This window comes from Ascaphus truei, chromosome 1, assembly GCF_040206685.1.
Source record: "Ascaphus truei isolate aAscTru1 chromosome 1, aAscTru1.hap1, whole genome shotgun sequence".
NCBI classification, from domain to species: domain Eukaryota; kingdom Metazoa; phylum Chordata; class Amphibia; order Anura; family Ascaphidae; genus Ascaphus; species Ascaphus truei.
In genome coordinates this window covers 405,933,877-405,961,855 of record NC_134483.1, presented here as the reverse complement: position 1 = coordinate 405,961,855, position 27,979 = coordinate 405,933,877, and the positions used below count along the sequence as shown (strand labels likewise).

General features: G+C 43.9%; 1 protein-coding gene across 6 annotated transcripts in view; it reads right to left on the bottom strand.

The window, feature by feature from the left end:
• The window catches only part of TMEM154 (transmembrane protein 154), a 42,316-nt gene extending 22,920 nt beyond the window's left edge, over positions 1 to 19,396 (bottom strand). For 5 of the 6 annotated variants that reach the window (XM_075613356.1, XM_075613383.1, XM_075613365.1 and 2 more), the window contains exons 1-2: positions 19,133 to 19,396; positions 5,735 to 6,064 (exon numbers count right to left, since the gene is read on the bottom strand). In XM_075613356.1, the coding sequence (XP_075469471.1) occupies positions 5,735 to 6,064; positions 19,133 to 19,229 (427 nt within the window). In that variant the 5' untranslated portion in view covers positions 19,230 to 19,396. Of the gene's footprint in view, positions 1 to 5,734; positions 6,065 to 10,972; positions 11,117 to 19,132 lie in introns of those variants that run through there. The other variant, XM_075613374.1, reaches the window with a different exon arrangement.
• Positions 19,397 to 27,979: the final 8,583 nt, after the last annotated feature.

Here is a 27,979-nt window from a genome sequence, read left to right as displayed (position 1 = left end):
ACTCAATCTAGAGTGTAAATAAAGCCATATATGTCCCAACATCTAAGGACAAACCTCCTAGGTGCCAAGACAGTCCAATAATGAATGGAATAGTACTCACAGATGAATGAATATTCTCTCCTTAGTGGAATACACATACAATAGGAGTCTTCACTTGCCGGGTATAATCCTGTGTGCGATGCGCTGAAGGTGAATGAGCGTGGAGAAAAAACTGGCATAAAGCCAAAAACCGCCGCACCACTAGAATGATTCAGTGAAGATATTTGAGCAAAAACGGAAGAAAATTACACTGACATGTTTCGCCCCGTGGAGCTTAATCAAAGTGTATCACTTTGATAAAGCTCCACGGAGCGAAACATGTCAGTGTAATTTTCTTCCGTTATTGCTCAAATAAATCGTTTTATCTTCACCCTCTGCACTGAATCATTCGAGTGGTGCGGCGGTTTTTGGCTTTATGCCAGGTTTTTTTCCCCCACTGCAGTTTCCCCCGATTTTTGTGCTATCGCAGTTTAATGAATAACTCCCTCTGGGCCAAATCCACAGAGGGAGAGATGGAGAGGTGGAGAAAAGGCAGTAAGAGAGGGGAATAGTGGCATAAAGAATTGGAAACCAGGACTGGGAGAGGAGGAAGTAAGAGAGGGGAATAGTGGCATAAAGAATTGGAAACCAGGACTGGGAGAGGAGGAAGTAAGAGAGGGGAATAGTGGCATAAAGAATTGGAAACCAGGACTGGGAGAGGAAGAAGTTGTACAGTAAAGGAGGGGATTATAGGGAAGTGGAAGACAAGAGCGGGGGTAGGGAAAAGAGGACAGGAGAGTACGTGCAGTGTAAAGAGAATAGAGAGAGGTAAAAAGAAGGGGAGCGGGGGTAGGGAAAAGAGGACAGGAGAGTACGTGCAGTGTAAAGAGAATAGAGAGAGGTAAAAAGAAGGGGAGAGGGGGATTGAAAAAAAGTGTAATAAAAACGAAGAAGAATGAGTGAAAAAGTGGGAAAAAAGGGACAGGGAAAGAGGGAAGAAAAAGTACAAGTAACAGAAACGGTGGAAAAAGCTAAAAGTAAGCGGGAGGAAAAAGGGGGAATTACATTTTGAGAAGAGCTGCACAATGGAGAGATAGAGAGAGGGGGGGGGGAGATATAGAGGACTAGAGATGTGCAAAGGTTTGCAAAGCAAGCTCATTTTGCCTTCTTTCGTTAAAATTGTTGTAAAAACTGCAGTTAGCAGAATGTATTTGCCCAACATTAAAAGTCTATTTGTCAATTTGCAAAGATCTAATTGCAAAACATATTATACCATTTGACAAATTCTCCACGTTAACTGGTGCAGCCATGTATCCTCTTGGCTACTAATCTGCCCTACCCAACACATAAGCCCTGGTACCAGTGCAGGCAGTGTTAGGGTTACATCTATGCCCTTGCTGCTGCAGCAGTAAACAACTCCCTTTAGTGACAGGGGGGTGTGCCTAAGGCATGTGTACTGCCCTATCAGGGGCTCAGACCTACGACCCTCCCCCGGGTACCAAAGGGACTGCAGATCCAAATGTAGTTGTTGTTGGAAGTGTGGAGCCAGGGCTCTGGCCACCTTCCTTCCCCTCCCTCAGGGGAGTCGGATACTACCGTTTACTCCACCAGGGAGTAGAGGAGCAAAGGATAGACCGTTGGATCCTCAAGCCCTGGGGGTTGATTCCAGGGACCAGAGGAACAGAAAATAGTGTACAGGTTAGTATGCTGTATGAAGAATAAAGAGCCATCCTTTGTTTTATACTCCTGCCTGAGACTGCAGTTTATCAGGGGGAGTGCAAGAGGGTTTTCCTGCAGGAACTGCACCCGGTTCTGCTGGGGCCTGCTGGAAATGGAGGCGCTGCATTCATGAAGAACTGGGAAGATCCCTAAAGCCTGTCCTGTTTGTCCCCAACTAACACCGGCGGAAACTCAGTATCCTGTAAGCCTAGCAGGTGAGCAGCACAACAACACCAGGTAACAGTGAAATCTCCCAGAGGGTGGGGGAACACACGTTAAACTGGTCTCCCAAACCAGTTGTTTTTCTACTACCTCCAGCTTAGGGGTTTTCTCAACCGAACCAATTCAGAAGCTTCCCTCTTTGAAGGGCTCTGCTTAAATTATATTAACAATAGGGTTTACATTGTTGCTTTATAAAGCCTTCTTTCTCTCCATGTCTCAAGAAAATTTGAAATATAGGAGATTATGGGAATCTGACCTAAATTGTATCTTGCATCTTGAGGATTGGATGTAGATCTTTGAAGCTGTTTCCAAGAGTTTAATTTTCACAATTGTTAAGGAGAACGCATACAAGCTGGGCCGCCAACAGAAATCATGGGCCCAGGACAAATTAAAGGAGCAGGGCCACCCTCCCCCTAACCCATAGCGCACGTACCATGAAAAAAAAATTTTTAGCGCGCAACTTTTACTTAACTGTTTTCTTCTTATTGTAATACGGACAAAAACATTGCATTGTAATCTGTTTATTTGAATATTTTCAACAAAAGACAAAGTCCGCGCTTATTGTCGCGTCAAAATAAATGTATTGCCGCAGTTGCGTGTGCTTATAGTAGGAGCGATGCAACGGCTTGGTCGCGATCGCTGGAAGTCACTTCAATTTGATTTTTCCACCAACAGCAGTGTGTGATGTCAGCGTCGCTGGCACTATAAGCGCGGCCAAAGATACCCAATGCTACATCCAATGTGATGGTTAAGTATTGGCCTTGGGGGGTTACGTATGGGCCTGGGGGGTGGGGCAGGTTTCGGAGGGGAGATAGAAGGCACGTGGGTGGGTGACTGCCTGCGTGGGTGGGTGACTGCCTGCGTGGGTGGGTGACTGACTGCCTGGGTGACTGACTGCCTGGGTGGGTGGGTTGGATGACTTACACAAGTCAAACGTTCCACCATGTACTGTACCAAGGTGTCTCACCTCTTTGCCCAAAAGTATGTGGCCAAGGCAATTTGCTACGAACCACCACTGGAGTAGATCCTTTTAGTCTTGGAAGAGTGCACAGCACATGCAAACAACTGTAACAATCTACCGGAGACTCTTAAAGCCGCCACCAGTCTAAATTCTTTCAAAACTAAAGCTGTCTCACATTTTTATCTGGTCTCTAACTTATTTTCTCTTGAACTGTGCATGCAATGTAATGTATTCATATATAATGTATAATGCTGTTCACGTAATGTAATGTCTTTATATATAATTTATGACCCTGTTGCCTAATGTGACCATGTATGTGTCATCATAACTCTGTGCCCAGAACATACTTTAAAAGGAGAGGTAACTCTCAGTGTATTACTTCCTGGTAAAACATTTTATAAATAAATTAACTACTTGCCGGCCATGAGAAGTCCTAAGGTAAGGACTGATCAGCGCTGGAAAGGTCGGATGATGCGAGGATATGCCTGGGTCAGCAGCACAGGTAAGAAGACACGGGAAGAGAACACTGGGGTTCAGCATGGAGGAAACCAAAGGTGTAGAGCAGCGGTGCGCAAAATGGGGGTGGGGCGGGAGATTTTTCTGGGGGGCGCGGGCGGTTGCAGAGGTCCTGCGCTCTTCCCTACGGCATTTAAATAAAAAGCCGGGGGATCGCGTGAGGCCTCCGCAACATCCCTAAGGCTAAGGCCCCGCTCCCTCAGTCAGCGCGCCCGCACTGCAGACAGACGGGGCGCTGACAGACACAGACCGCGATATGCGGTCTGTAGGGAGTGGGAGCCGGAGCGGGAGGTGGGCGATAGGGGGCGTGGCTTGAGCGGAGGGACCCGCTACTCCCCCCCTCCCTCCCTCCACGGGCTCGGGCTGCAGGAGGGAGCTGCTGCGGGCTGCTGTAAGGTAAGCAGCTCCATCCCCCTTCTGCCACAAAAAATACACACACACACACAGACACACACACACACACACTACCTTGAGTAGGAAGCTGCCTGAAGACAGCTCCCGCTCCCGCCCCCGCCACTTATTGGCTCATCAGCGCACCACGTGACGCGTCACCGCTCGGGATCACAATTTTCTTGAATCCCCTGCCGGCTGACGCGTCACAGTGCATGGTGAGCCGTCAGCGAGGGGGGACTGGGACCGGCTAGGGAGGATTCCCCTGCTGGTGGGGAACGCTCGCGCGGCCGTCCGCGCCGCCGAGCTCAGTGAGTCCCAGCCCGTACCGGGATTCAGCCAGCTGTGTGACGCGTCGCCATGGCAAATGACGCCGCAATGCCATGTGATGTCACATGACCGTTGCAATGGCAAAGCACTGTTAAATGACGCCGTGGGGTCATGTCATCATTTGACACGGACACAAGAGTTGAGGGGGGCGCGAGCACGGGGGGGGGGGGAAGGCAAGGGGGGCACAACTCTAATAGCTACACCTCTGTGGTTATTCATAGCAGCCAGCACACAAGGAAGCATTAGGCCGTGCCTATAGTTCCGTTGTTGGCGACGATGACACGGCGGGTGACGTCACCCGTTGCCGTTGCCACCGGCAAAAGTTATGTTTCGCCGGACGGCGAGGTCGCGGGATTCCGGCAATTTGATTTGTTCGAGGGCCGTCATGTGACGCGATGGCCCTTGAAAAATCAAATTTTGCCGGCTTCAGGTTTTCGCGCCGTCGCGTGCGGGCGGCAATGTATTTTCCGGGCGACGTCACCGGCACTATAAGCGCGGCCTAGGGCAGCATAGCCAAATTAAAGGTTCACAAACACAACAGGCATGGGGCTGGAGCAAGGATCCCAGAATGAAAAATCTGCAGATGGCCACACGGCACCAGCCAAAGGGGCTAGCAGTACAGGAACTTGCTAGCACCACACTGGTGAACACCTAAGGGCCGTCTTATAGTGGCGGCCGCGCGCGCGGATTTTTAGTTGGCTGACGTTAGTCAGCCTTTCTATAGATGTGCCGCGCGCGCACGGCAGGGAGAGGGGAGCCGACAGACAGCGGCGAAGATGAAGAAATTCATCTTTTCACGCCGCTGCCTGCGCTCAAATGTATGTATTGGTGTAATTTAAAAATCTTACTTACACTCACACAACATATACACGCACATACATGCATATACACGCACATACATGCATATACACGCACATACATGCATATACACGCACATACATGCATATACATGCACATACACTTACTTGCACCTCCCGGCACTATATACAGGAAAAGCATGCGGCACGTGCACGCGCGTTCGCATAGGAACGCACGGCCGCATCCTGTATATAACAGGCCTAAGATGTTACTGCAGCAGCTGAAGTGTGCCAGCCGGCAATACCAGGTGCACTGAAAGCCTATAACATGCATAAAGCAAATAAGAACTGCATTTACATTGCAAGCATCTTCCAGCACGCACTTCTCTACCTACTGCACCAGATTATATTAACACTTGAAGTGCCAGGAAGGCAAAACACTGTTAGTGAAAAGACTAGTGCTGTAATATTTTTGCATATTATTTTTAACATGATTTTTAATGTACTACAAAATACGGAGTCATGATAACGACATAAAATTCTACACTAACCGTTGAGTTACCTCTAGATGCTTTTTGGGCTTTAAAAACTTTAGTATAAAAGATGAATCATGAATCATAAAAATGGAATAAAAACAAATAATTATGAATTATTGATAAAATGTGAATATTTCATTTTAACACGTGTCTTTTTGATTCACTTATAATGGCATGCATTTTGCTATGTATAACATTTCTGTTCTCCCTTTATAGCCACGTGCAAATAAACACTTGTATTTTACCTTTCTCATACTTTTTCCATCTCCGATGCTTAACGATGAAAAAAATGAGTGGTGCCAGAAGCCCCAATACCAGTACAGGGGCAGCGTATAGCAAGATACTGGACAAGTTCATTTCTGTGTCGTACGATTCACTACTGTAATTCTGTGTGGTCAACTGAAAATCCTCAATGTCTTCCACATATCCCTGTGTAACATCCGTGACAGATGGGTCATTTCCTAACTCTGTGTTAGTCTTTATGGTGGGCTGTGTCGTTAATCTGTCATTCAGCGCAATATAACTTGAGTCTCCATTCCCTGAAAAATCATCTGCTTCTGTATGTGTCAATTTACCTGCGGAGGAAAAAAAGAAATGTGTTCGAACCGTCACATTTTAAGTGCGCCACATTGTTGTCATATGCAATCCACCACAAGGGGATTTGAACTGAACACAGAATACATTTAAAAAAAAAAAAATATTCAATAGTCATTTTCAAAACCGGACACATGTATAGTTAGAGAAAATAACCTAATCATTGCAAAGGGATGTGTCCAGAAAATCTAGTGCTGGGGGGCTCAACACCAGTTCTCCGCCCGCCCCCCAAGTCAGGATTTTAGGATATGCCATCTTCAGAACAGGTGGCTCAATCAGTCCCAGCCTCAGCACAGATCAGTCTTCAACTGAGCCTCTGATTGAGTCACCTGTGCTGAAGCAGGGATATCCTGAAAAGCTGACCTATTGTGGGTGGAAGGGGGGCATGAGGACTGAAGTTGAGCACCCCTGCTCTGGTGCATAAAAACAGATTGAGAGGGCTACTGCAAACATTGTATACCAGACCATGATATCTCCCCCTCTCGGCCGGGGTCTACAACGTCACACAATATATTCCAGAGATAAGCAAAACCAGGTGTGTGAGATCAGAACCTATCAGAACAGCGGTGCGCAAACTGGGGGGTGCAAGTTTAGGGGTGGCACGTGCGGCGAAACCTGGTGTGCGCGGGCCGGCACACGCTGTGCGCGGGAGGGCAAGAAACTCAAGCTCCGTGCTGGTTGCTTCTCTGTGCTCTCTGCCTGTTGCGGGGGAGGGGCCCTCACTGCACACAGACAACCCCTCCTCCTCCTATCTGTTTACCCGCCCCAGTTTGCAGCAGCACACGAGGAACCGTAGCATGCTTAGTACTCCCCCCCTCCCAGGTGAAAGTGTGTGACTGTTATGATTGTCTGTTGTGTCTGTGTTGGTTGTGATTGAGTGTGTTTTGTGTCTGTGTGTGTGTGTTGTGATTTAGTATGTGTGCTGTGTCTGTGTTGTGATGGTGTATGGGTGTTGTGATTGAATGCAGCGGTGCGCAAACTGGGGGGAGGTGCGTGCGGCGAAACCTGGTGTGCATGGGCCGGCAGACGCTGTGCGCGGGTGGACAAGAAGCTGTGTGTGGGCGAGCAGCCGAAGATGTATGTGGGCGGCTGAACAGGATAGTGCAGGTGGTGGGCACATGATGGTGTGTGAGCACGGGGGCTTCGGAGGTACGGGGGAGGAGCACGCCCCAGCGCTGTTATGTCAAATGCCCCTCTTTCCGGTGTCCGCCCTGCAATAGCGCTGTGTTCCTGCTCTCCTCCGCTGGCAGCCTGCTTCGCTGCGATCCTCTGCAAGTGAGAGGGTAGGCTGCACCTATATCAATCACACTATGAATGTACAGAAATAATCAAATTAAAAAAAGTGAAAACAACATTGAAAACAGAAAAAATAAATAATACATAATACTGTAGGTAGGAGTTTGGATGACACTGGGGACAGCAAGCCAAAGAGCAGGGAGAATAAAAAGGCAAATGGGGGAAGGGGAAAAAAGGGGGGGGGGGAGAGAGAGAAGGGAGGTACCAAAGAGGTGGATGAATGCCCCCCAAAAAGGATTGCCTTTGTGTACATACACTTGGCACTTGGGGAGACAAACAAAATTGACTTTGAAGCGCACACGGCAGCAGTTAATGCACACACACACTCAGCCACACAAACACACACAAAAATAGCCCCGATCCACGCCCCCCCCTCCCCGCTCGTGCTTGCAAAATTATGCAGGACACCCTGTGCTCATGCTTGGAGAGTTGGTAATGTCACTGCTCTCAGCGACAGCGTGGACGCAGCCTAATTTTCCAAGCGCGAGCTGTTGAAATATGTAAGTATTTAGACATATTTGTATTTACCGTTTAATAAAGGTTTTTTTTCTCCATGTGATTTTGATTACATCAGGCAGGGGGGGGGGGGGGCGAGAAAGTTCATGGATGAAAAAGGGGGCTCGGCCTAAAAAGTTTGCTCACCCCTGTAGAACATTCCAAAACCTAAAACACGTACCAGAACCCCAGGAGAAAAGCCCATATTTACAACTGCATTGCAAACTCGGCCTGTTTCTCACCATATGTTAGAAACTGATTGCACGTTTTTCAATGATATTATTTTAGTTTCCTAATTGTTTTTCTGATTTTATACTTTTTTTCGTTTAGGCATTTTTTTAATGCTTTAATTTGATATTTGAGCATTAAACCGAAACCACATAAATCAAGTTTTGGTAAAATTAGAATCAAAAACAAAAAAGGTCTCGCAGGTTGCAAACATGGGGCAAAAAAAATCGCACTGCATTTATTAAAGAAAATGATTATTCAGGGTAAATTGCTGCAAAGCTGGGGCAAATCCAGTATAAAAGACTGGCGATATTTTTATTAAAGGAACAAACTCCCATTGCTTTCCATTGAATTGGACTGGATAAATATGCAGCTGTTTTTTTGCACTTTTTTGGTCCTGAGTCCTTCATACCCGGGGGAAATTCAGAGTAATACCTTTATCTTTATTAATAATAGGATCTGATTCTGATCGTGGTTTTTTTTTTTTTAATAACACTTTCACTGCCAGAGAGGCCAGCAAGACATTGCTATGCAAAGGAGTTAAGGCTTTAGTCCTGGGAAGAAATGGAAGTGTTTTGGGGTGGGCTACTTCAATGCAATGAGTGTAAGGAAGCTCCGCCGACATCATTATCAGCAGGTCACAGGAAATATTGTCACTTGTCAAAGTTGGTTCATTGTGTTTGCCCAATGTTGTGGGATGGCCTGAAAGCGAACTGCATGTTGCATCATTCTTGCATATAAAGGAGTATGCTGCACACCACAATGAAAAAATAAATACATACAGTTTACCGGTGCTGCTGGTTCAAGGAGTACCTGTCAGAGTAATTCCAGGGCAATACTCAGGAAAAAAGGGGATCCAACGCTCTACGGTTTTGATTATATTGCTAATTTATTTGCATTTATTTAATTTAGTTACCTAGTCACTTGAGAAAGACCTATTTAGGTCAAAACGTTGTGTGGCACAAATAAATTAAAAATATAATCAAAACCGTAGAGCGTTGGATCCCCCTTTTTCCTGAGCATCATTCTTGCATGACATGAGTTTCCAGGGAATTAGCGGCTTAGATTGTCAAGCAGAGGGCAGTATCTAGTACCAGTGTCAGACTGGGATATTCAGGGCCAACAGTGGGAAACAGCTTGTAGGCGCCCACTATTGTACCATAAATGACAAAAATATGTTTTTCACTCATGCAAACATACACAGGAACATATTCACTCGTACAGAGATGTATTTAAACTGATATGGGCTCAAGGAGTGGCTCAGTGAGTAAAGACACTGACTGGCACGGAGTTTGGAAGCAGGGGAACCTTGTTCAATCCCTGGTGTCCGCTCCTTATGACCTTGGGAAAGTCACTTTATCTCCCTGTGCCACAGGCACCAAAACATAGAATATAGGCTCCACAGGGCAGGAACCTGTGCCTGCAAAATGTCTGTAAAGCGCCACGTAAAACTAGCAGCGAACAAACAATTATTATTGTTATACGTACATGCACTCGTGCAAGGGAGGGGAGTTACAATATGATGGGGCAATGGGGGGAGAGGGTTTAAGTCTCAGGATCTCCCATCATCGTTAGATTTACTTAATTCTGTGAGAGCGGCGAGACAGAGCCCTGATGCATGAGACATGCAAATTGCACGAGTCTTGATAAAGCTGCACCTTCCCATCCTGTTGTATTCATTCTAGGTCAACATTCCTTCTGCGTTGGCATACAACAGATAGATTCTTGCGTTTTTGGTTTTTATTTTTGTTTAATTTAAATAATACAGTAGTTTGTTTAGTGTCTTTTTGAACCAATGTGTTTGAAACTCTTTAATCTCTTTTTTTTATATTGCCAGTCTGCTTACATTTGTTTTTGAAGAGCATAATAACATACAATAAGCATATGCTTGTGACAGCATGCAAACACTTTCTAGCTAGTACATTTAGAGATTACTACTTTCTAGTGTCTCCTACAAGAGGGTAAACTATTGTTTCTTTGTAGAAACTCTGTTAAAAGTTAAAACATATAGTAACCATATTTTTTTGGCTAAAGGCTTGTGCTCCTTGTCTCAAAATAAATCTTTCATTTCTGCTTAAGACAAGGTATACCCGGAGAGGTTGTAAATCCTCTATACTTACATGAGACAAGGGGGCTTATGCAGAGAGCATAGATAAGGAAATAGCGCCATCTTCTGGCGAAAAAACTAGCCAGAAATCCTTAAACTCGGGAGAAAATGGCGCGATTTTTAAAAGTGCCCAGAAAATTTTTCATAGCTGTAAAACTCGCCAAACTCGTGGCGAGAACCTGAAACTCGCCATGCTAATATAGCGTGGTATTCCAGAAGCTCCGAATCGCTGGAACACGCCAATATGTGCATTAGTAAGGCGAGTTTCACATAGCCAGGAAAAGTTGGCAATTAGCAGTTTTTTGCCGAAATGAGTTATCGACGTTCTCTGCATAACACCTTCACTAACGGCAAATCTGTGGCTATTTTACAGCCATTTTAAACTTTTTTAACGTTCCTCTCTGCATAAGCCCCAAGGTATTTTAAGAGAAAATATAGTACTATTTTCCTATAACTCATAAACCTGAGATGAGAACCTGATCTCTAAAGCAGACTGTTTTTTCCCCCCTTTATCTGAACTTTTATTTTGTAGTATCTTTATGATCTCTTTTCTTGTAAGTTTTCCATATACCTATCTTTTCTTCAGTATATATCACAGCAAATAAACTCAACTGGTTCCACACTAGGGCCCTAACTCAAAGCAATAAAACATTCTTGTCAAGGAACCCACTGAGAGGTTGCATAAGCTTGCCCAATACTAAAGAGAAATGTGCAATCAGTATTTAGTGCACTATTCAGAAGAAGAGTAATAATGAACCCTTACATTGTGAAGACAAGGCCTCGAGACTCCGGCAATCCATTTTACTTCCTATGTACAGTAATTCGTTTCCAAAAGCCAACACCTCTTTGGTTCTGGGTTCAAATCCCGAGATGACATTACGTACAGCAAACACTGCAATTTTTGTTACATTCACAGCTGTCGAAAAAGTTCCAAGGCTGTGATTCCCCAAAGAATAACGGTTATTTAAAGAGCATTGTTAAACACAACTTTAAGAAAATAAAATTGTCGATTTCTTTGCAAAAATTGGCATGAAAATGTACAGGTTTTGCATACACGTAGAAAAGAAAAAGTATAAAAGTTGAAGGGAATTTTTGCTTATACTTCCCAGCACCCTCGGAGGCTACTGCTATTTCTTGCAGAGCTGTGCGGATAAAGTAGAACTATGTTCTCTTTGGTTACAATCTTGCAACACTACAGAGAACTGCAGCCAGATAATATAAAAACAAAGGGTGCTATTGTTTTTCTGCCAGAAAAATCTCAAATGCTTTTGTCACCTGTTGCATGGAGCAATAAACTCGTTCTTACTTATTAGTACATTTGTGTCCTTTGCAGCTGTGAATTAAGGGATTTAAAGTGTTGGTATTTTAGTATTTCATACTACTGTATACTAGTTATTTTGCACTCGTGTTTTAGTACTGACCGTTATTTTCTTTCATTTCAGAACTGAATGAATAGTACCTGAGTAATGTACACTATGTTTAGACACATCTATTGAGTACAAAGAATGACACACTGCATTCCAGCACAAAGTGTCAGAACCTTTAGTGTTAACATATTAGGCTTGCCTAAACCTGAATCAGGTTACAAATATTGAGGCAAATTGTACCATTGAAATAGTACTGCTTAGCATATACCCCCTGGGTATAGAATTTATACATTGAATGTACGTCAGTGTATTTGAATAATTGTTTTAGGCGAGTCCCGCAGTTTTTATGCTGTTTGTTTTATTAATACATAGATTCATGACACCACATGGATTTAAGAAAACTGCTAGGAAACTGATTAGAAAAGTGCAAAAAGGTTTATACAAGTTGGAAAACATGGCAAATTGTGGACATTTTGCAGAGTCTTGTGAACAAGGCAAATTCTAGAGAAAAGGTGCTAAGATATGAAAGTTTGCAAAAACCGCCAGCTGCCAATATCTCAGTGAGCCCCGTCAACCAACTGGTGCAAAAGTTTCATTGAAAAAGTTGCAGAATCTTGGCAAATGTCAGTGAATATCTGCAAATTTTGCCAATCAGAAAATCCCTGAAAAGTACACATTTTTGATCCTGCAAATCAACAGCCAGCGATAATCCTAAATCAATTTGTAAATTACATAAAACAAATGGTGGGAACGTTTGTAAAGTGACAAAGGACAGATGTGCAGATTACTAAGAATGGATCGCCCTACAGTTCAGTAAATGTGGGTATGGCTCTTGGGCCTTATTCCATATGCTAAAAAGCTGCTTCCCAGGTCTGGAAAAGTAACAGTGTTGGTCTCCAACATGCAAGTGTCTGATAGAAGTTTAAAATTTTATTTTGCACACCACTAAACGAGGTATTCGGCTCGGGGGGTTCATTAAATGACTGTCAGAGCGGCAGAAGATGACCAAAGATGCAAAGTTCTGTGGGGAAGATCATGTACCAGGCAGTCACTACATACAATTGGTGCACTGCTAGAGAGAGGGCAAGGCTCAAAAATGAGTGTGCCAGAGCCTGTTTCAGAAGAGGAAGGGGATGTGACTTTGTAAATTGTTGCTATAGAAACAAAAAATGCTTGTTACATCATAATACATTAAAAATGTAATTCAGAGTTATTTTAAACAAAAGAAATGCTACAAGTATTTTAGCATAGTACAGACCTCATTTATTTAAAAAAAACATACATGTAGGATATTGCTTGGACTGCAGCTTTAATATCAACTAAAAACCTTTGTGGCATTAGCATACTTACAATCCTGTCCTGTCTTAATATACTGACCACTTAAAAAACATTCTCATGTACCAGGGGTCAAACATGCTTCCTTGGTTCAATTCCTAGAGGCCTGTCTGAACCACATACAGTTAAAAACAGGGCACATATCCAATTTGAGCTAGACTGTATTTACATTTTTTATTTAATTTAAAGGTGCAATACCACGTAGTCAACCAGTTTATTAGGGGCCTCTGAATGAGGAAGTGTTTTCAACTCAACATTTTCTTCCCCCTTATCCCACCCCGCCCTTATCAGAAGGCCAATCAAGTAAACGGGAGGCGGGGAAGGACTGTACAAGCACTTGCTGATCACACAGTGACCTCACACAAAATGGAGTTGCCAGAAGAAACCCCTCCAAGTCTAACTTAAAAAAATACTTTAAGGTGGTAGATTTGGATTTAATCTTTTTTTATCAATTACGCAGATGAGATCCCTCAAACATGTCACTGGCATTAATTCCCTTTAGTACCAGGAGGAGTTGGTCCTTTAAATTTTTTTTCGGTAGTGTTGCATACGAGATAGTTTCATACTTCCCCTGTGATAGAATCACTACATATATGGTGATGTGACGTTGTGGTGCGACGTCATGTTGCCATAGCAACGTGACGCGGTGTGACATGTTGCCATAGCAACGCGAGCTGTGTGACATCATGTTGCCATCACAATGGAAAGCTATGTGACGTTGCAGTATCATTTGACACTGAAGGAGGAGTGCAGCATGAAGGAGAAGGTAAGAACTGTACAGAGGCCCCACGCTCTCCCCCAGCAATCATTGGGGAAGAGGGTGGGGCCTCAGTATATGGGGGAAAAAAGGGAACTGTGCCACCCCAAGATTTTGCCGGCCCGGGCCTCTCTGGCTATTGAGAAATTTGTCACTGCGTACTCTACATTCTGCCCATGCAACTGCAGTCAGTACAGCAATAACCAATCCATTTCCAAACACACGTAGACTCCTCTTATTAGTGAACGAGCAATGGATAAATTGTCTCTACAACATAGACATGTTGGGGTACCCTGAGGAGAGGTGCGAGAAAAACTGCAATAAGGTATGGGTCAATTATTGCTTATTTTGCCATTATTTTTGTTGTTTTCGTTTCTTTATTAAACTCCCATACCTAAGCTGGTGAAAAGCTACAATTGTTAACAAATCTTGACAAAAAGTATTTCTTGCATACAGTGTATGCTAAAACACAGAAAAGCTTGTGATTATGGCATTTCAAAAGCATTACTAGAATCTGACTAATACACATGCAAGGATGAACTGGCTGTGACATTTGAGTACAAATCTCAGGTATCCCGCCGTAAGAAAATATATCGTGGCAGCTAGATGATTGACGTTTTAGTACAACTAGTGATTAGTAAATCTCTGAAGTATTGATTCAAATGTGGCTTAGTCAGTGTAACGTCTGCTAAAAACAGATGCAATTTCAATATTTGGGGAAAAGATTAATCAGATTAAAAGTCTAATTCCTTTCAGCGTTGGGACTAGAACAAGTAGTAAACAAGTTTTTTAGCAGAATAAAACGGATAAACAGACATCAAATGGGTCACAACATTTCATATCAATGTCCATGACAGTGTGCGAGACCGAGGCGACAATCGTCACTGATCTCTTTGTGATTGTGTTATAGTTTGCTTGTCACGGATCTCTTTGTGATTGTGTTATAGTTTGCTTGTCACGGATCTCTTTGTGATTGTGTTATAGTTTGTTCGTCACTGATCTCTTTGTGACTGTGTTATAGTTTGTTCGTCACTGATCTCTTTGTGACTGTGTTATAGTTTGTTCGTCACTGATCTCTTTGTGACTGTGTTCCAGTTTGTGTACTTTGGACAGGGATCTGTGTGTTTAGAGCAGTTCTACATGCTAATATCAATACACCGTGCTGTCGCGTTTTATGTCTCTGCCAGTACTTGCCGATATAAATGTGCTTATCACACATAAAGTTTGATTGTGGACAAGTTGACCTCTCTCTAACCCGCCATGGTATACAGTATGTAGAGCAGCGTAGATAGAGGCTCATACTGAGCGGAATGGGACATTTGGTCGTGGCCGTCCCACTGCAACCAACTCCCCGCCGGTGTTTAGTCACACGGGGACCATCGTCCACAGCCGCTCCGCCACCGTCCGCTTCGATGAGAAGGTAAGTTTTAGGGTAGGGGGTTAATTTTAGTGGTTAGGGTAAAGGCTTAGGGTAAATGTTTTTTATGGTAAGGGGTTAAGGTTTTTATGGTAGGGGGTAGTGTTAGTATTAGGGGTTAACATAAGGGGGCTTTAGAGGAAGGGGGAAGGTTAGTGACTTACCTTAGCGGCGAAGCGGCAGAGCGTCTCAGTGGCGAGGTGAGCAGCAGCTAAATGCCGGTGGTCATTTGGTCTCAACAAAATGTCCACAACCAAATGTCCCAGACCGCCTACCGAGGACAGCACATTACCGGATATTATATTATATTACTATCAATTAGGCTGTGACTGCAAGAAGACCAAACAAGCTGTTCCCCGTTCATCAAATAAAAAGGTTTAATCAATATAGGAGAGTGAGGTTGCTTATGCCTGTCCATCTTTTTTGATCTATTATTTGTTTCAAGTAAAGGATAAATACAAAACCTGATAAGGTTGTTCAACTTGATCTTTCAGCCTTTTGTGACTGTAACACTCTCCTTCTTCTGTGCGGGTTACACTGTAGTGCTGAGGCAATATTTGTTTTACCAGCAGTGAATACTTGGGACACTTTAACAGGAGACAATGGCTCAGCAGTTAAAGGTGCAGCTCTGTATAAGACCAAAGGGAACTATCGGCATTGATAGATTTAGTTGGTTCAATCTTGGTGACTGATGCCTAAAAAAACATTAGCACAGTGAAAATATTTGTGCATAAGTGCATTTTGAAAATGCCTCCCCCCCCATTATTGGAAAGACAAACGAGGGGGGTGATGTTTGCTTTTCTCCAGTGATAACGATAAAGTAATAAGATTTCTATATGCATGTAAATAGCCTAGATAGGGGAGATACATGGAATAGAGATACATTTCCAAGATACACTTTCAAATATTCATTAAAAGTACCTTTATTTAGGTGGTTGTATTTAACAGGCATTGATCATCTATAGGCCCTGAATTAATTTGCTGTGAAGGCTCTTCCTAAGGCCACGATTATACACCACGCTGGTGCTCGTCCGTGCACGCTCATCGCAGGCGCCTCTCACCCGAGCGATGCGTGAATTGTGAAGGAAGCGATTGGGGAGGCGTGGCGGACACATCACGAGGCTGGTTCGCCGTGATTGGCTGAACCGCCCACGTGACACGTCCGTGATGCGGCCGTCGCTCGAAAAGACAAAATTATTTGTCTTTTCAATTTGTGCTCTTGCTATCGCACTCTATCGTGCACTTGGGACGGCCTCATAGGCATTCAGCCATTTGTGGTTGTCGCGCGCTTTATAATCGCGGCCTAATGCTGGAGAACAGTTTAGGCAAAGAAAACGACCAACGTTTCGACTGCCATGCAGTCTTTGTCAACGGGAAAGCTGCACCTTGACAAAGACTGCGTGGCAGCTGAAACGTTGGTCGTTTTCTTTGCTGAATTAACCACTGAATGAGAAGACCGTGTGCCTGGATATTTTTCCCATCCCATGTAAACTTGTTGGCGTGATTGTAAGTAGGCATCACTTACGAGCCAAGACAGAACGCAGAATTTACACACCAATTTTTATTGTCTGCACTTAGATTGTTTTCTTGTTTTTTTGTTCTATTTCCCTCCATGCTCCCCCTTGATTACAACTGGAGAGTGACGATTTGTGGGACTAGTGAAACCAGTCCCCACCAGCTGGGTTTGAGCAGGGGGTTTGAACTTTATAATAATATTTGCACGTTATTTGAGCACATTATCACTGCTTAATAATCAATTGATTTGGTAAAAATATTCACTGTATAACACAAGTGTACACTAATAGAGTTAGCGCCGTTTTCTTTCACCTTCACGTAGCACAAAACTTGTTGGCGTTTTGCATGACTTTCCCTTATCTCCGTGATAACAGATGGGCGTGTGCCAGTAATTCGCCTGGAGGACAGTTTCGTCCCATTCGTTTGAATGCTGATGAATTTTGCCTTCCGCACTAGGAAGAGGTTTCCCAGCTTCTGAATTCTGGACGGGTTATTACTTCTTTCATGCCTGAGGCAGACAATTCCCTTAACCAAATGCTCATGTGGCTCATGTGAAATCCTTCCTACCCGGGTCACTAACCAAAATCAATTTAAAAATGAGCTATGAAACATAAATAAGTTTATTCATTCAATGGTGACGACTGATAGTGATCACTAGGGCATTCAAATGAATTTCTATTAACAATTGCTAATGGCTATCAATATAGTAAACAACCATCAAAGAAAATTGTTGAAAAATGTCAATATAAAAGATTCTTTTTTTAAAATCACGTCAAGTTTTATGCACATCTAGGAGTCCACAATTGACCCAAAGTTGCGCTGCCCTGGACCAATTTATAGTCTGCCACTAACCCATGGAGTACATTAGTGGGTAATTACTAGCGTATACTTGAGTGATAACAGTATCTTAATGTTGAGCAAAACAATAACTCATGTGAAGCAGCCGGTGTCTATCCCATGAAAATATCCTGCAACGTAACTCCTGAGGATCCTGTTAACTTCTATTAATCTACGTGTTCTTCTACTCACAGAATAGAGCCGCACCTGTATGTGCCACTCATAATCCCAGTCACACCTGGCGTGGGTCTCTGTGCTAGCGCTTAAACCTTTAGTGCTATTTCCTGTAAGGAACCTGGAGGTAAATGAGATTAGATTTTTACAACAAAGCTGTAAAATAAAAAGCTGCTTTAACCTTTAACTGCCATTGCTTTGCGATGCATTGCTAGGGGCTCTCCTCTGGCATCAAAGGAGTTCATAATTCATGTACAATAACAGCCCATGTAAACTTTCATCTCAGTAGCAAAAATATGGGGCTACAACAGTTTCATTCAAGACATTTCGTGAAAATATTTGACTAAAGCCATTTTTGACGCTTAGAAATAAGGTTAGTAGACAGGTGCACACAAGCGCAATTCAATTTGAGATTTCCATGCATCAAATTTCTACGCAGAAAATGCCCTTTGCAACGCTTTGGCGGCGTCCATACAGGGGCAGACCGCACGGACGCTGAGCGATCAGACTGCCTAAAGGCAGTGATCGCGTCTATACAGCGTGCGGGCGCATGCGCGCGGAAGCTGGAGGCGGCGCGCGATGCGCGTGAAATCAGTCAAAACTGATAGGGCGGTCACGTGAGCGGTTCGCCCAATGAGGGCGAACCAGCTCTGTAACGTCACTGGTCCGCCCATAGACACGCCCTCGGACGTCACGCGTACTAAGGCCAGGGAAAGCACCCGCTTTCCCTCAGCCTCCGCACGGCTGTACCCTCTATGGCGCAGCCTTAGTACGTATTAGTATTGTAGGCTCATTCTTTGGAGGGATACGGCTCAGGGGTTCACATTGAGCCCCGAGCGATGCTAAGGACATTTTCTGCATAGAATTTTGATGCACAGAAATCTCAAATTGAATTGCAATTGGGCGCTGTGTACTAACCTTATTTCTCAACGTGCGCCTCAAGTGTCAAAAATGACTTTAATCAAATATTGTGCCGCACAGAAACAGAGTACGCTTGTCGCACAGTTGTTAATATATGTACTAAAAATTTGTATCTGTGGGCAAAAAACAAAAACAAACCGAAGTCCACAAAGTTGAACCTGGCGTAATCCGTAGAAAGTCTGTTTATGTTGTTAGTGCAGAAAAATATATTTGTCGCAGCACCGGGGTTTCTTTTTCATAGATACACAAAATGTATTCTATTCACAGTATGGCTATTATAAATAATATTACACTAATGAACATTTACTAACACAACCTATAAATAAAATTAAAAAAAACACACATTTCTGTTTTCATTATTATATTCCATCCATCGGGTATTCAACCTGACTCAAAGTGTCAAAATTAATTCCAAAGTACAAGCTATGGCATGAAGCCCTCATACACAGGACACACACTTTATCAAGGTTTGCATTACTTTTCAGCACTAGTACATAGGTCCCCATGTGAATGAATAGACCTGTAAGGTGTATACAAGTCATAAGCCCCCGGAACACAGCATACTGTACGTGCATTCAATGAAAGGGTGCAGCCACTTACCAGAGCGGGGAAATCCAGCAGCAAGCACAAGGACAAATGAGAAGGCATAGCTGTGTGTATGCATGTTACTTTCTCTGCTCGGATGTTCCTGAAACATTACTTGATCTGTATTTTTGTTTTCTTCTTTACACCCTGTTCACAGTAACATCAACATTTCCTGTTTCCTTTGAATCTATCTGTGAACATTTTCTCATTTCTGCTAAGGAGATACATTCAGCTGTGTAGTTAGGAAGTGGTGTAATTCAGCCTGGGCTTGTCGAAACAGCTACATGCAGAAGGGGGGAAAAAAAAGTTTCACTCCTAGCTCCTGTTTCATGTAAAGAGTGAAGCACCTGGATTATGAGAAGTCAGAAATAGTTCTGTTTTTTTCTTTAACATTTGCTTTCTTTGTTTTCCTCATGGGCTGGCATCAGTGACATTACTCTGCAGAGGTTCTTTGGCATAACTGTAGCAGTAAATAGCTATTATGCAGTCTTTAGGGATTCCTGTTTTCTGTGTTTATGTTTTTTTTTTCAAAGTTAAGAGTGAAAACAATTGACACGTTTGAATTTGGTGTTTATGGTGCACTTTTGTTTTTTTTGTTTCCCTTGTCCACTTGTGTTATCATTGTCTAAACTACAATCGTTGCGGCTAAACTACTTACGAGAAGATGAACTCAAAACAACTGAAATGAAGCATCATTTCCTATTATCGGTTTTAACCCGAAGTGTAAGATAATCAATTGGTGGTGTTTTTCCAGTGTTTTTCCGTTAAAACCTAAAAACGGAAATTCTAATATAATTTCAACGGCGAAACATGTAGAGTGTTTCAGCCCATACCGAAGAGGAAGAACAACTGAGGTCCACCCCTGTCATCAGATCCGGAAGTTCGCCAAACAACCGGAAGTGACGCAACGGGAGTGCCTGGCGTGGACGCGAGAGTATTGCGGTGGAGCAGAGGATAGTGAGGAACACAAAAGGATCGCGACCAGATGAGCACCCACTACTATAATATCATACTGCTTACCTCGATCATATGAAGTGTAAGCCTGCATTTTTTAAATCCCCTTTTAATACTAAATACCATCTGCACTATACAGGCATACCCCGCATTAACATACGCAATGGGACCGGAGCATGTATGTAAAGCGAAAATGTACTTAAAGTGAAGCACTACCTTTTTCCCACTTATCGATGCATGTACTGTACTGCAATCGTCATATACTTGCATAACTGATGTAAATAACGCATTTGTAACAGGCTCTATAGCCTCCCCGCTTGCGCACAGCTTCGATACAGGTAGGGAGCTGGTATTGCTGTTCAGGATGTGCTGACCGGCGAACGCGTGAGCTGCCGTTTGCCTATTGGGCAATATGTACTTACTCGTGAGTGTACTTAAAGTGAGTGTCCTTAAACCGGGGTATGCCTGTATGGTCTCTTTTCTTCTTTTTTTCTCCTTGGAGGTTGGGGGCTGGTGGCTGCTGTATACACAGGGAACATCCACCCCTTAAGTTGGATGACTGCCTGAATTTGACTGCTTTATTGTGAGTAGTCACTTTTGAGCTTTGTTTGCACAAATTTATTCACAACAGCATTACACTATGTAGTGTGTCTTTATTTCATAACTACGAGACGAGCTCCCCTGATTTGTTGGAAGATCACCTGGTGCAAGATGAGTAGAACAGTCTTTATCAAGGGTTGCAGTTTGTTTCTAAGTTTCTTAATTTTTTCTTTAGATCACTTGATTGTTATTATCACACTGCTTTATTATTTACACATGTGTGGTTGAATTGTATATTGTCACATTTAGGGTGTGTTTAGAGCGCTATTGTTAGTTTTTTTCACATAATAGTAGGGGTAGCAGCGTCCCATCCTTAAAGAGGCCCATTTAAGGGGCATACAATGGGTAGTTTAACAGGGAATGCAAAAGGACTAATCTTTTAAGACCCTAAGAGACTTCATCTTTCTTTTCTCAGGTATGCACTGTGTTAACTCTCCTGTCTCCTGCCTCTGCAATGAACATCTGCTGTGCTTCAAATAGGAGTAAAACTAAACAGCCAACATAGGCCTATATATTTAGAGACAGAGAGGGATAGCAGCATCACATTCTTAAAGTGGCCCATTTTAAGTGGCATTCAATGTGGCGTTTAACAGGTAGTTCAACAGAAGTGGATACTGGAGTTGAACTGGGCTGGAAAGGAGGACATTTTTTATTTTAATCAAAGACTGAAGACACGGGACTCCACTCTAGAGCAGCGTTGCGCAAACTGGGGGGCGTGGGATTTTCTAAGTGGGGCGCGCAGTTGCAGGCCCCCCCGCGCTTTTACACCAGGCATGTAAATTAAATGCCGGGGGAGGTGCGAGGCCTCTACAACTTCACATACCTGCTCTCAGCCGGCTCTTCCCTGACACATCACCATGACAACGCAGCGTCAAATGGCAACGCGTCACATGATGTCGTGTTGTCATATGACGCATGGAGCCCGAGAGCAGGTAAGGAGGGGGGGGGGGGGTAGCGTAGGCAAGGGGGAGTAGCGACAGGGGGAGTGCAAACTTAAACGTTTGCGCTCCCCCTGCTCTAGAGTACCACCATTCATAAATTGTATTTCTCACATCTTGCACTTAGCCCTTATCCTAACTTCATTTTCAGTGCCCAGCCCTCACTCAACTCTCAACTTGTACTACTGTACTACCACTACCATGCCTCCTCCACTACTTATATTTGCTCTAAGATCACTTCTCTTCAAAGTACACTTTTCAGTCTACCAGCCTCATTATTCCTCTAACTCCATTCATATGTCTCCATCTCTCCTTACTTCTCCTTTCCTATCTGTGCCCATTAACTCCTCATCGCAATACTGACACCCTGCACTAAAATACACCCATACACATCCTCTTTCTTTCCACGCTTTTCCTCCTTCTGGGAATATTTCTCCCAATCCTGGCCCGTCTTATTTCTGCATGCTCTCATCCTCGCCTATCTCATGTAATGTGTATTGCTCATGGTGTAAACCCTCTAATCTCATACCCATCCCCTGTCAATCTCCCTCCCCTCTCCCTTTCTCCTGTGCCCTTGGAAAGGGAGTAGGAATTCCAAACAAGTTCCTGTCTGTACATGAATTCTTTTTCTCTCTCTGCTCCTCTTTGCTATAACCGAGACTTAACTCACTCAGTCTGACTCTGCTCTGGAAGCTGCCCTCTCTTATGATGGCCTTTCTTTTTCCCACACTCCGCGCCCTTATGGCTGGGGTGGGGGTGTGGGGCTCCCCTCTCCTCTCTCTGTTGTTACCGAACCCTTCCTACACCTCCTTCTCTTTATTTACCTTCCTTGGAGGCTCGCACTGTCCAGATTTTTTCTCCTCTCCCTATCCACATGGCGGTCATCTATCGCCCACCTACCTCTAATCATCCCCATTCTGTCTTTCTCTCACTTTGAATCCTAGCTCTCCTTCTTTCTCTCCTCAGACTCCCCTTCTCTTCTCCTTGGGGAATTCAACTGCCATATTGATGACCCCTCTCTCCCTTGGGCTTCCCACTTTCTCTCTAACCTATTCTTGTGACCTTCACCAAGGGACTGTAGCCAATACCCACAAGGAAGCTCAGTACTTCGACCTGGTTTTCACAAATAAAATTCTCCCTGTTTCCATTACCTCTTTCCTCTGTCTGACAACACTACCATGGGAGACCAGACGATTACACCAGCATCAAAAGCACCACACAGAACAAAGGAGTTAAATAAACAGTTTAATTCAGCCGGAGGAAACTGGAGCAACACAATGCACAAATACAAGCTTAACTCACTGAAACAGAGGCCTATGGATGAAATCCTAGCTCAATAGGTGCTGGGCACTGCCATAGCTATGTTACCCAGAATTTCTTCCACGATCCGTCCACCTTAGAGTACCCCAGTGCCTTGAGATGATAGCCGCTTCTAGGTTCAAATGTCCCACTAGTCTTTGATACCAAGACTAGTTATGAATCAAGGCATTAATGTGGAGCTCAGATGGTTTTGATTTACATACTTTCCCGGGCTCCTTCTGAAACCATGAAAGACCGGGTACTGAACATTCAGCTAAGAGATTACCTACGCTGGCCAATCAGAGAGAGAGAGGGCTCGTCTGAGGTGGGCCTATCAGGGCCCTGGGAGGTGACAGCGCTTTAGGGCAGCCCACAGGGGTGGGCTTTAGGAGAGTGGGGAATTCAAACTGTCCAATGGGATTCAAGGCAGCGGGGCTGTCTAGGACTGCCTGGCGCTATGCCGGCGCTAACTGGCTCGCCATAGAATAAGGAAGATACCAGGTATATATTGCAAAGCAATGCAATATGTACATGGCATGTTCCTTCACAATATTTTTTTTTATATAAATGAACCCCTTGGAAGCCATTGTGGGGATGAAGGCATGCATTATACATGTCTTCATGGCCACTAAGGTAATCAAGGGGTTAATAAAAACACCCTAACTACCCTGTATACATTGTATGTCATTACGGTATAACTGCTATGTCATAGAAGGGGGTTAACCCACTCCCTCAACCTCCTCCCCACCATACAGTAATGGCCAAGAGGCCTGTTAGTCAAATGTGGCTAATAAGGCTTTTGGCCATAGAATAAATATCATACATAACATAAAAAAACATAAAGAAATAAAAACACACCACATATAAAAACTAATATTTTAATCTATTGATTGTCACTGTGGCTACCTAGGGCTTTATCGGGGGGCAAGATAGCCGATGTGGCTATGTATGGTAAATTGAAGGAAATACAATTTCAATTAACAATATTAAAATAAACTACTTACCACCCATGGCTACCTTAGTGCAGGGGTGCACAAACTGGGGGGCAGGGGGCACAACATTTTGGGGATCCACCGACGGGCACCCAGGATGGATGCGGATTGAAAATAATTATCAACCTAAATTTATTGTTCCGGATTGATTTTGTTTATTTTATTTTTGTGCCATCGGGCAGGGATTAATTTTTCATGTTTTTTGTTTTTTAATTGGCCATCGGGCTAGGATTATTTTTAATTAACATTTTTATGGTTGAGCATTGGCCCTTTATTAGATGTCTGTGTCGTGCCCCTGAGGATGAGGAGGATAGCCTTCATCCCGGCAGGGGTAAGTAATACAATTATTTATTTACTGTATACATTGATTGCCAATATCGCTATCTAGGCCCCATTGAGGGCTTAGGTATTCACAGTGACAATCAATTGATTAAAAGGCTAGATTTTTTATTATGTTCTTATTTATTGTAATGTATATTTTGTTAAATGTATTTTTGTAATATTTTTCTATGGGTAATATCTTGTTTAGTCACCTTTGGCTAATAGACCTATATATAACTGTGGGTGGTGGGGGGGGGGTAGTTTTGTTGGGGGTAGAGGGTTGGTTGCCCCTGGGTGGATGGTTAGGCCTGCTAGGGGGGGCGTGGCAGGACAGGTTAACCCATTCATTACGTTAGCGGTAGCGGTTTTGCACTAAGGTAGACAAAGGGGGTGTAGCAGGGCAGCCAACAAACAGTTAACTCCCATCTACAGGAGGCAAGAACAATAATAAGCAACCTGCTGTCCAGTCTGTTGCTGTTGTTCTGCACTGCATAGGGATACCAAGGTCTGTTGCCCTATTATACTTTGAACTGCTGAACTTTGACTAAGGTCTGTTGCGCTGTACTTTGCACTACTGAACTTTGGTTGAGGAAAAGCCCTGTTTTTTTGTTGCTGAACGTTGCCTAAATAAAAGCCTATGTTTATTTCTCCAAAAGTAAGTCACCCTTCATTACCTCTGTTGGTGTCTCCTAGTCGGTAAGTAGTGTATTTTAATATTGTTAATTTACATTTTATTTCCTTCAATTTATCATTGATTGCCAGTGTGGCTATCTGGACTATATTGAAGCCACATTAACAATCCATGGATTCAAATCATGTTTTTAATATGGTAATTCTATGGGAAATATCCCTATTAGCCACACTTGGCAAATAGACCTATTGCACATTACTGTTGGAGGGGGGAGAGGAATTGTGGGGGGAGGTTAGGCTGGCCGATAGACTTAGGGTGTTTCAATTAACCCTGCTGTTACCTTAGTGGCCATGAAGGCATACATAAAGCATGCCTTCATGGCCACTATGGCTTCCAAGGGGTTAATACACAGGTCATGGCTTAATTATGTGGCCTAGTCCAGGGCATTCACTTTGGCTTCCTATATTGCTATGGCAATAAACCCACCGACAAACTCTCTCACTCACTGCCCCACACCTCTGGAATGCCATTCCCTTCAATATCCAACTAGCACCATCTCTCTCCACCTTTCAAGAAACACACCTCAGTAACAAAGCATATGGGTAGCTCCGCTGACTGATACTATACATCTCAGATGCACGGACCTTGACCCCTCGCTAATGCACTTGCCATAAAACTCTCCTACTGTCTCTTTAAGTTCTCCCCACTTACCACTTAGATTGTAAGCTCTTCGGGGCAGGGACTCCTTTTTCCTATTGTTAGTTTGAAGCGCTTATTCCCATTATGTGTTATATTATTATGTCATTATGTATTACTGTTGTGATGCGCTGTGTACATGGATGGCGCTCTATAAATAAAGATATACATACATACAATAAAGGTAAAGTATTTTGCACCTCACATGCAATGATAAATTATGCTTTTTATTGATGATACCAGTGTCACGGGAGACCAGGCAGTTTACACCTTTTTAACCGGGATCATTCACATTCACAAGGTAATTAAATAAATTGAAGTTTATTCGCACAAATTCGCTTACACACTATGACACACAAAATACAGATGAAAAACACACTTACTGGGGGTCGAAAACTAGACTTTCCTAGTTGCAGGGGACTCTAAATAAGAGTTTTACCCTGACCGGGACTTAGCCCGGAATCTCCTGGTTCCCAAATCAGCGCGAAGTTCCACACGCCACCGCTCCCTTCTCTTCTGAGAACTTGGACTTTTCTTGACCGCGAGCTACCACCGACCCTCTGTAACCGAAATTGGCATCAAATCCCAGCCGCGACCGCTGCTTTTGTTTTTGAGAACTTGGTCACAAAAGTCGGGACTTAGAATCTGGCAGGCGGGCTTTCCTGGCTTGAAATCAAGGCCGGTTGCTCTGCTATTCGTGCAAGAGCAACTTTGAAAAGCCCGCCCGCACTCTTACTACTGGGAATCTCTCTTCTGATTGGCTCACACATTCTTTATAGTATTCTGAGTTTCATTCATGAAACTCAGCAACCAATCATCGCATGGGATCTTTCTCAGCAGCCAATCAGAGACAAGCCGGTATGAAAAGCCGGGTCAGCGGGAAATATGAAATTGCCAAGGGACATGCACAAGTTCACCACCTCCGTCCCTGGCTATCTCAATGCCACCCGCTTGGTCAGGTTCCACTAGATCTAGCCGAGCAAATGGCAGCCCGGACGACTGCCATTGTTCTCCGGTCCTGGGTACTTGAGCTCTTCCCTGCCATCCAAGTGCTTTTCACACCTCCTGCATCCTTTGGCTACTTTGAACTCCGATGTCCAGCAGACTTACTGGCACCTATGGGTTAGCCCTGGCAGCCTGCCTGGACATCGGTTCCGAATGTCCCAAGCACATACAATACATGACAGTATATTACAATGTACTAATAAAATATACTTTAAATCATCCCAAAGTCTCTGGGAATGGGGAATAGAATAGAAATATGTAGGGGCAGTCCTCGTTTTACAACGCTTCACTTTACAACGAATGGCTTATCCAACGCTATGTAATGCATACCTATGTTAATTTTTACAACGCCAAAACGACTTATCCAACGCTCTTATGGCGCTTTGCAACTTTGTGTATATTGTGACAAACAGCTTACTCCGGGGCTCCGCTGCTTGTCCGGGACGGTTAGAACACGGTCTTTTGGGGTAGGTTAAATGAGGAGGCGTCACGTACTGTTCCTTTAAACAGGCTGTGCCTGGTTTATTCAGTCCCAGGCACTGAGACTGCCACAGTGCATACAACAAAACACATCAAAACAAAAACTGCTCACCTGAGCGATAACTTAACTTAGATTTCCCTAACTCAGGGTGGAAGTGGCTTTTCCACTTTCCAACAACAAAACAAGGTACTTTTGCAGAGTTAGCCAAATGAATAGAACAATTGAACCTGTGTGGGGAAGGGGCTTCTCCCCACTGTGTTCAGCAGCCTTCCAGGCTCTGGAGAAGAGACAAGAGCAAACAGGAAATCAGTCTTACATACCTGATTTCTAATTAGCATGACAGGTGACAGAAATCCCTCAGTTCCAGCGCTTGCCCAAAACTGTGGGATGGAGTGCATGTATTATAAGGCTGCACTCCCAGGCCAGACAGGATAGAAACTGTTCAGTATCCTGGGAGCCCTATATATGGAATTTATTACCATCCCCTGGTTTCTGTCACATATCCTCCCCCCCAGCTCAGACCCTGAGGGATGAGCGACCATGGATATTAGGGAGTGCATCCTTGACAACCCGTCAGCATTGCCATGTTTGTGCCCTGACCTGTGTTCCACAGAAAATTTAAAGGGTTGTAGGCTTAGGAACCACCTGGTCACTCTAGCATTCTTTTCCCTGTTTTGACACATCCAGGTAAGGGGTGCATGATCTGTGACCAACCGGAATTTTCTCCCCAACAGGTAGTATTTGAGCGTCTCTACAGCCCACTTTATTGCGAGACACTCTTTCTCTACTATGGAGTAATTTTTCTCCTGGGGATTTAGTTTCCTACTTAAATAAAGGATGGGGTGTTCCTCACCTTGAGACTCCTGGGAGAGTACCGCCCCCAGCCCTACCTCAGATGCGTCGGTTTGGACTACGAACTCTTTGGAGAAGTCAGGTGTGACCAAC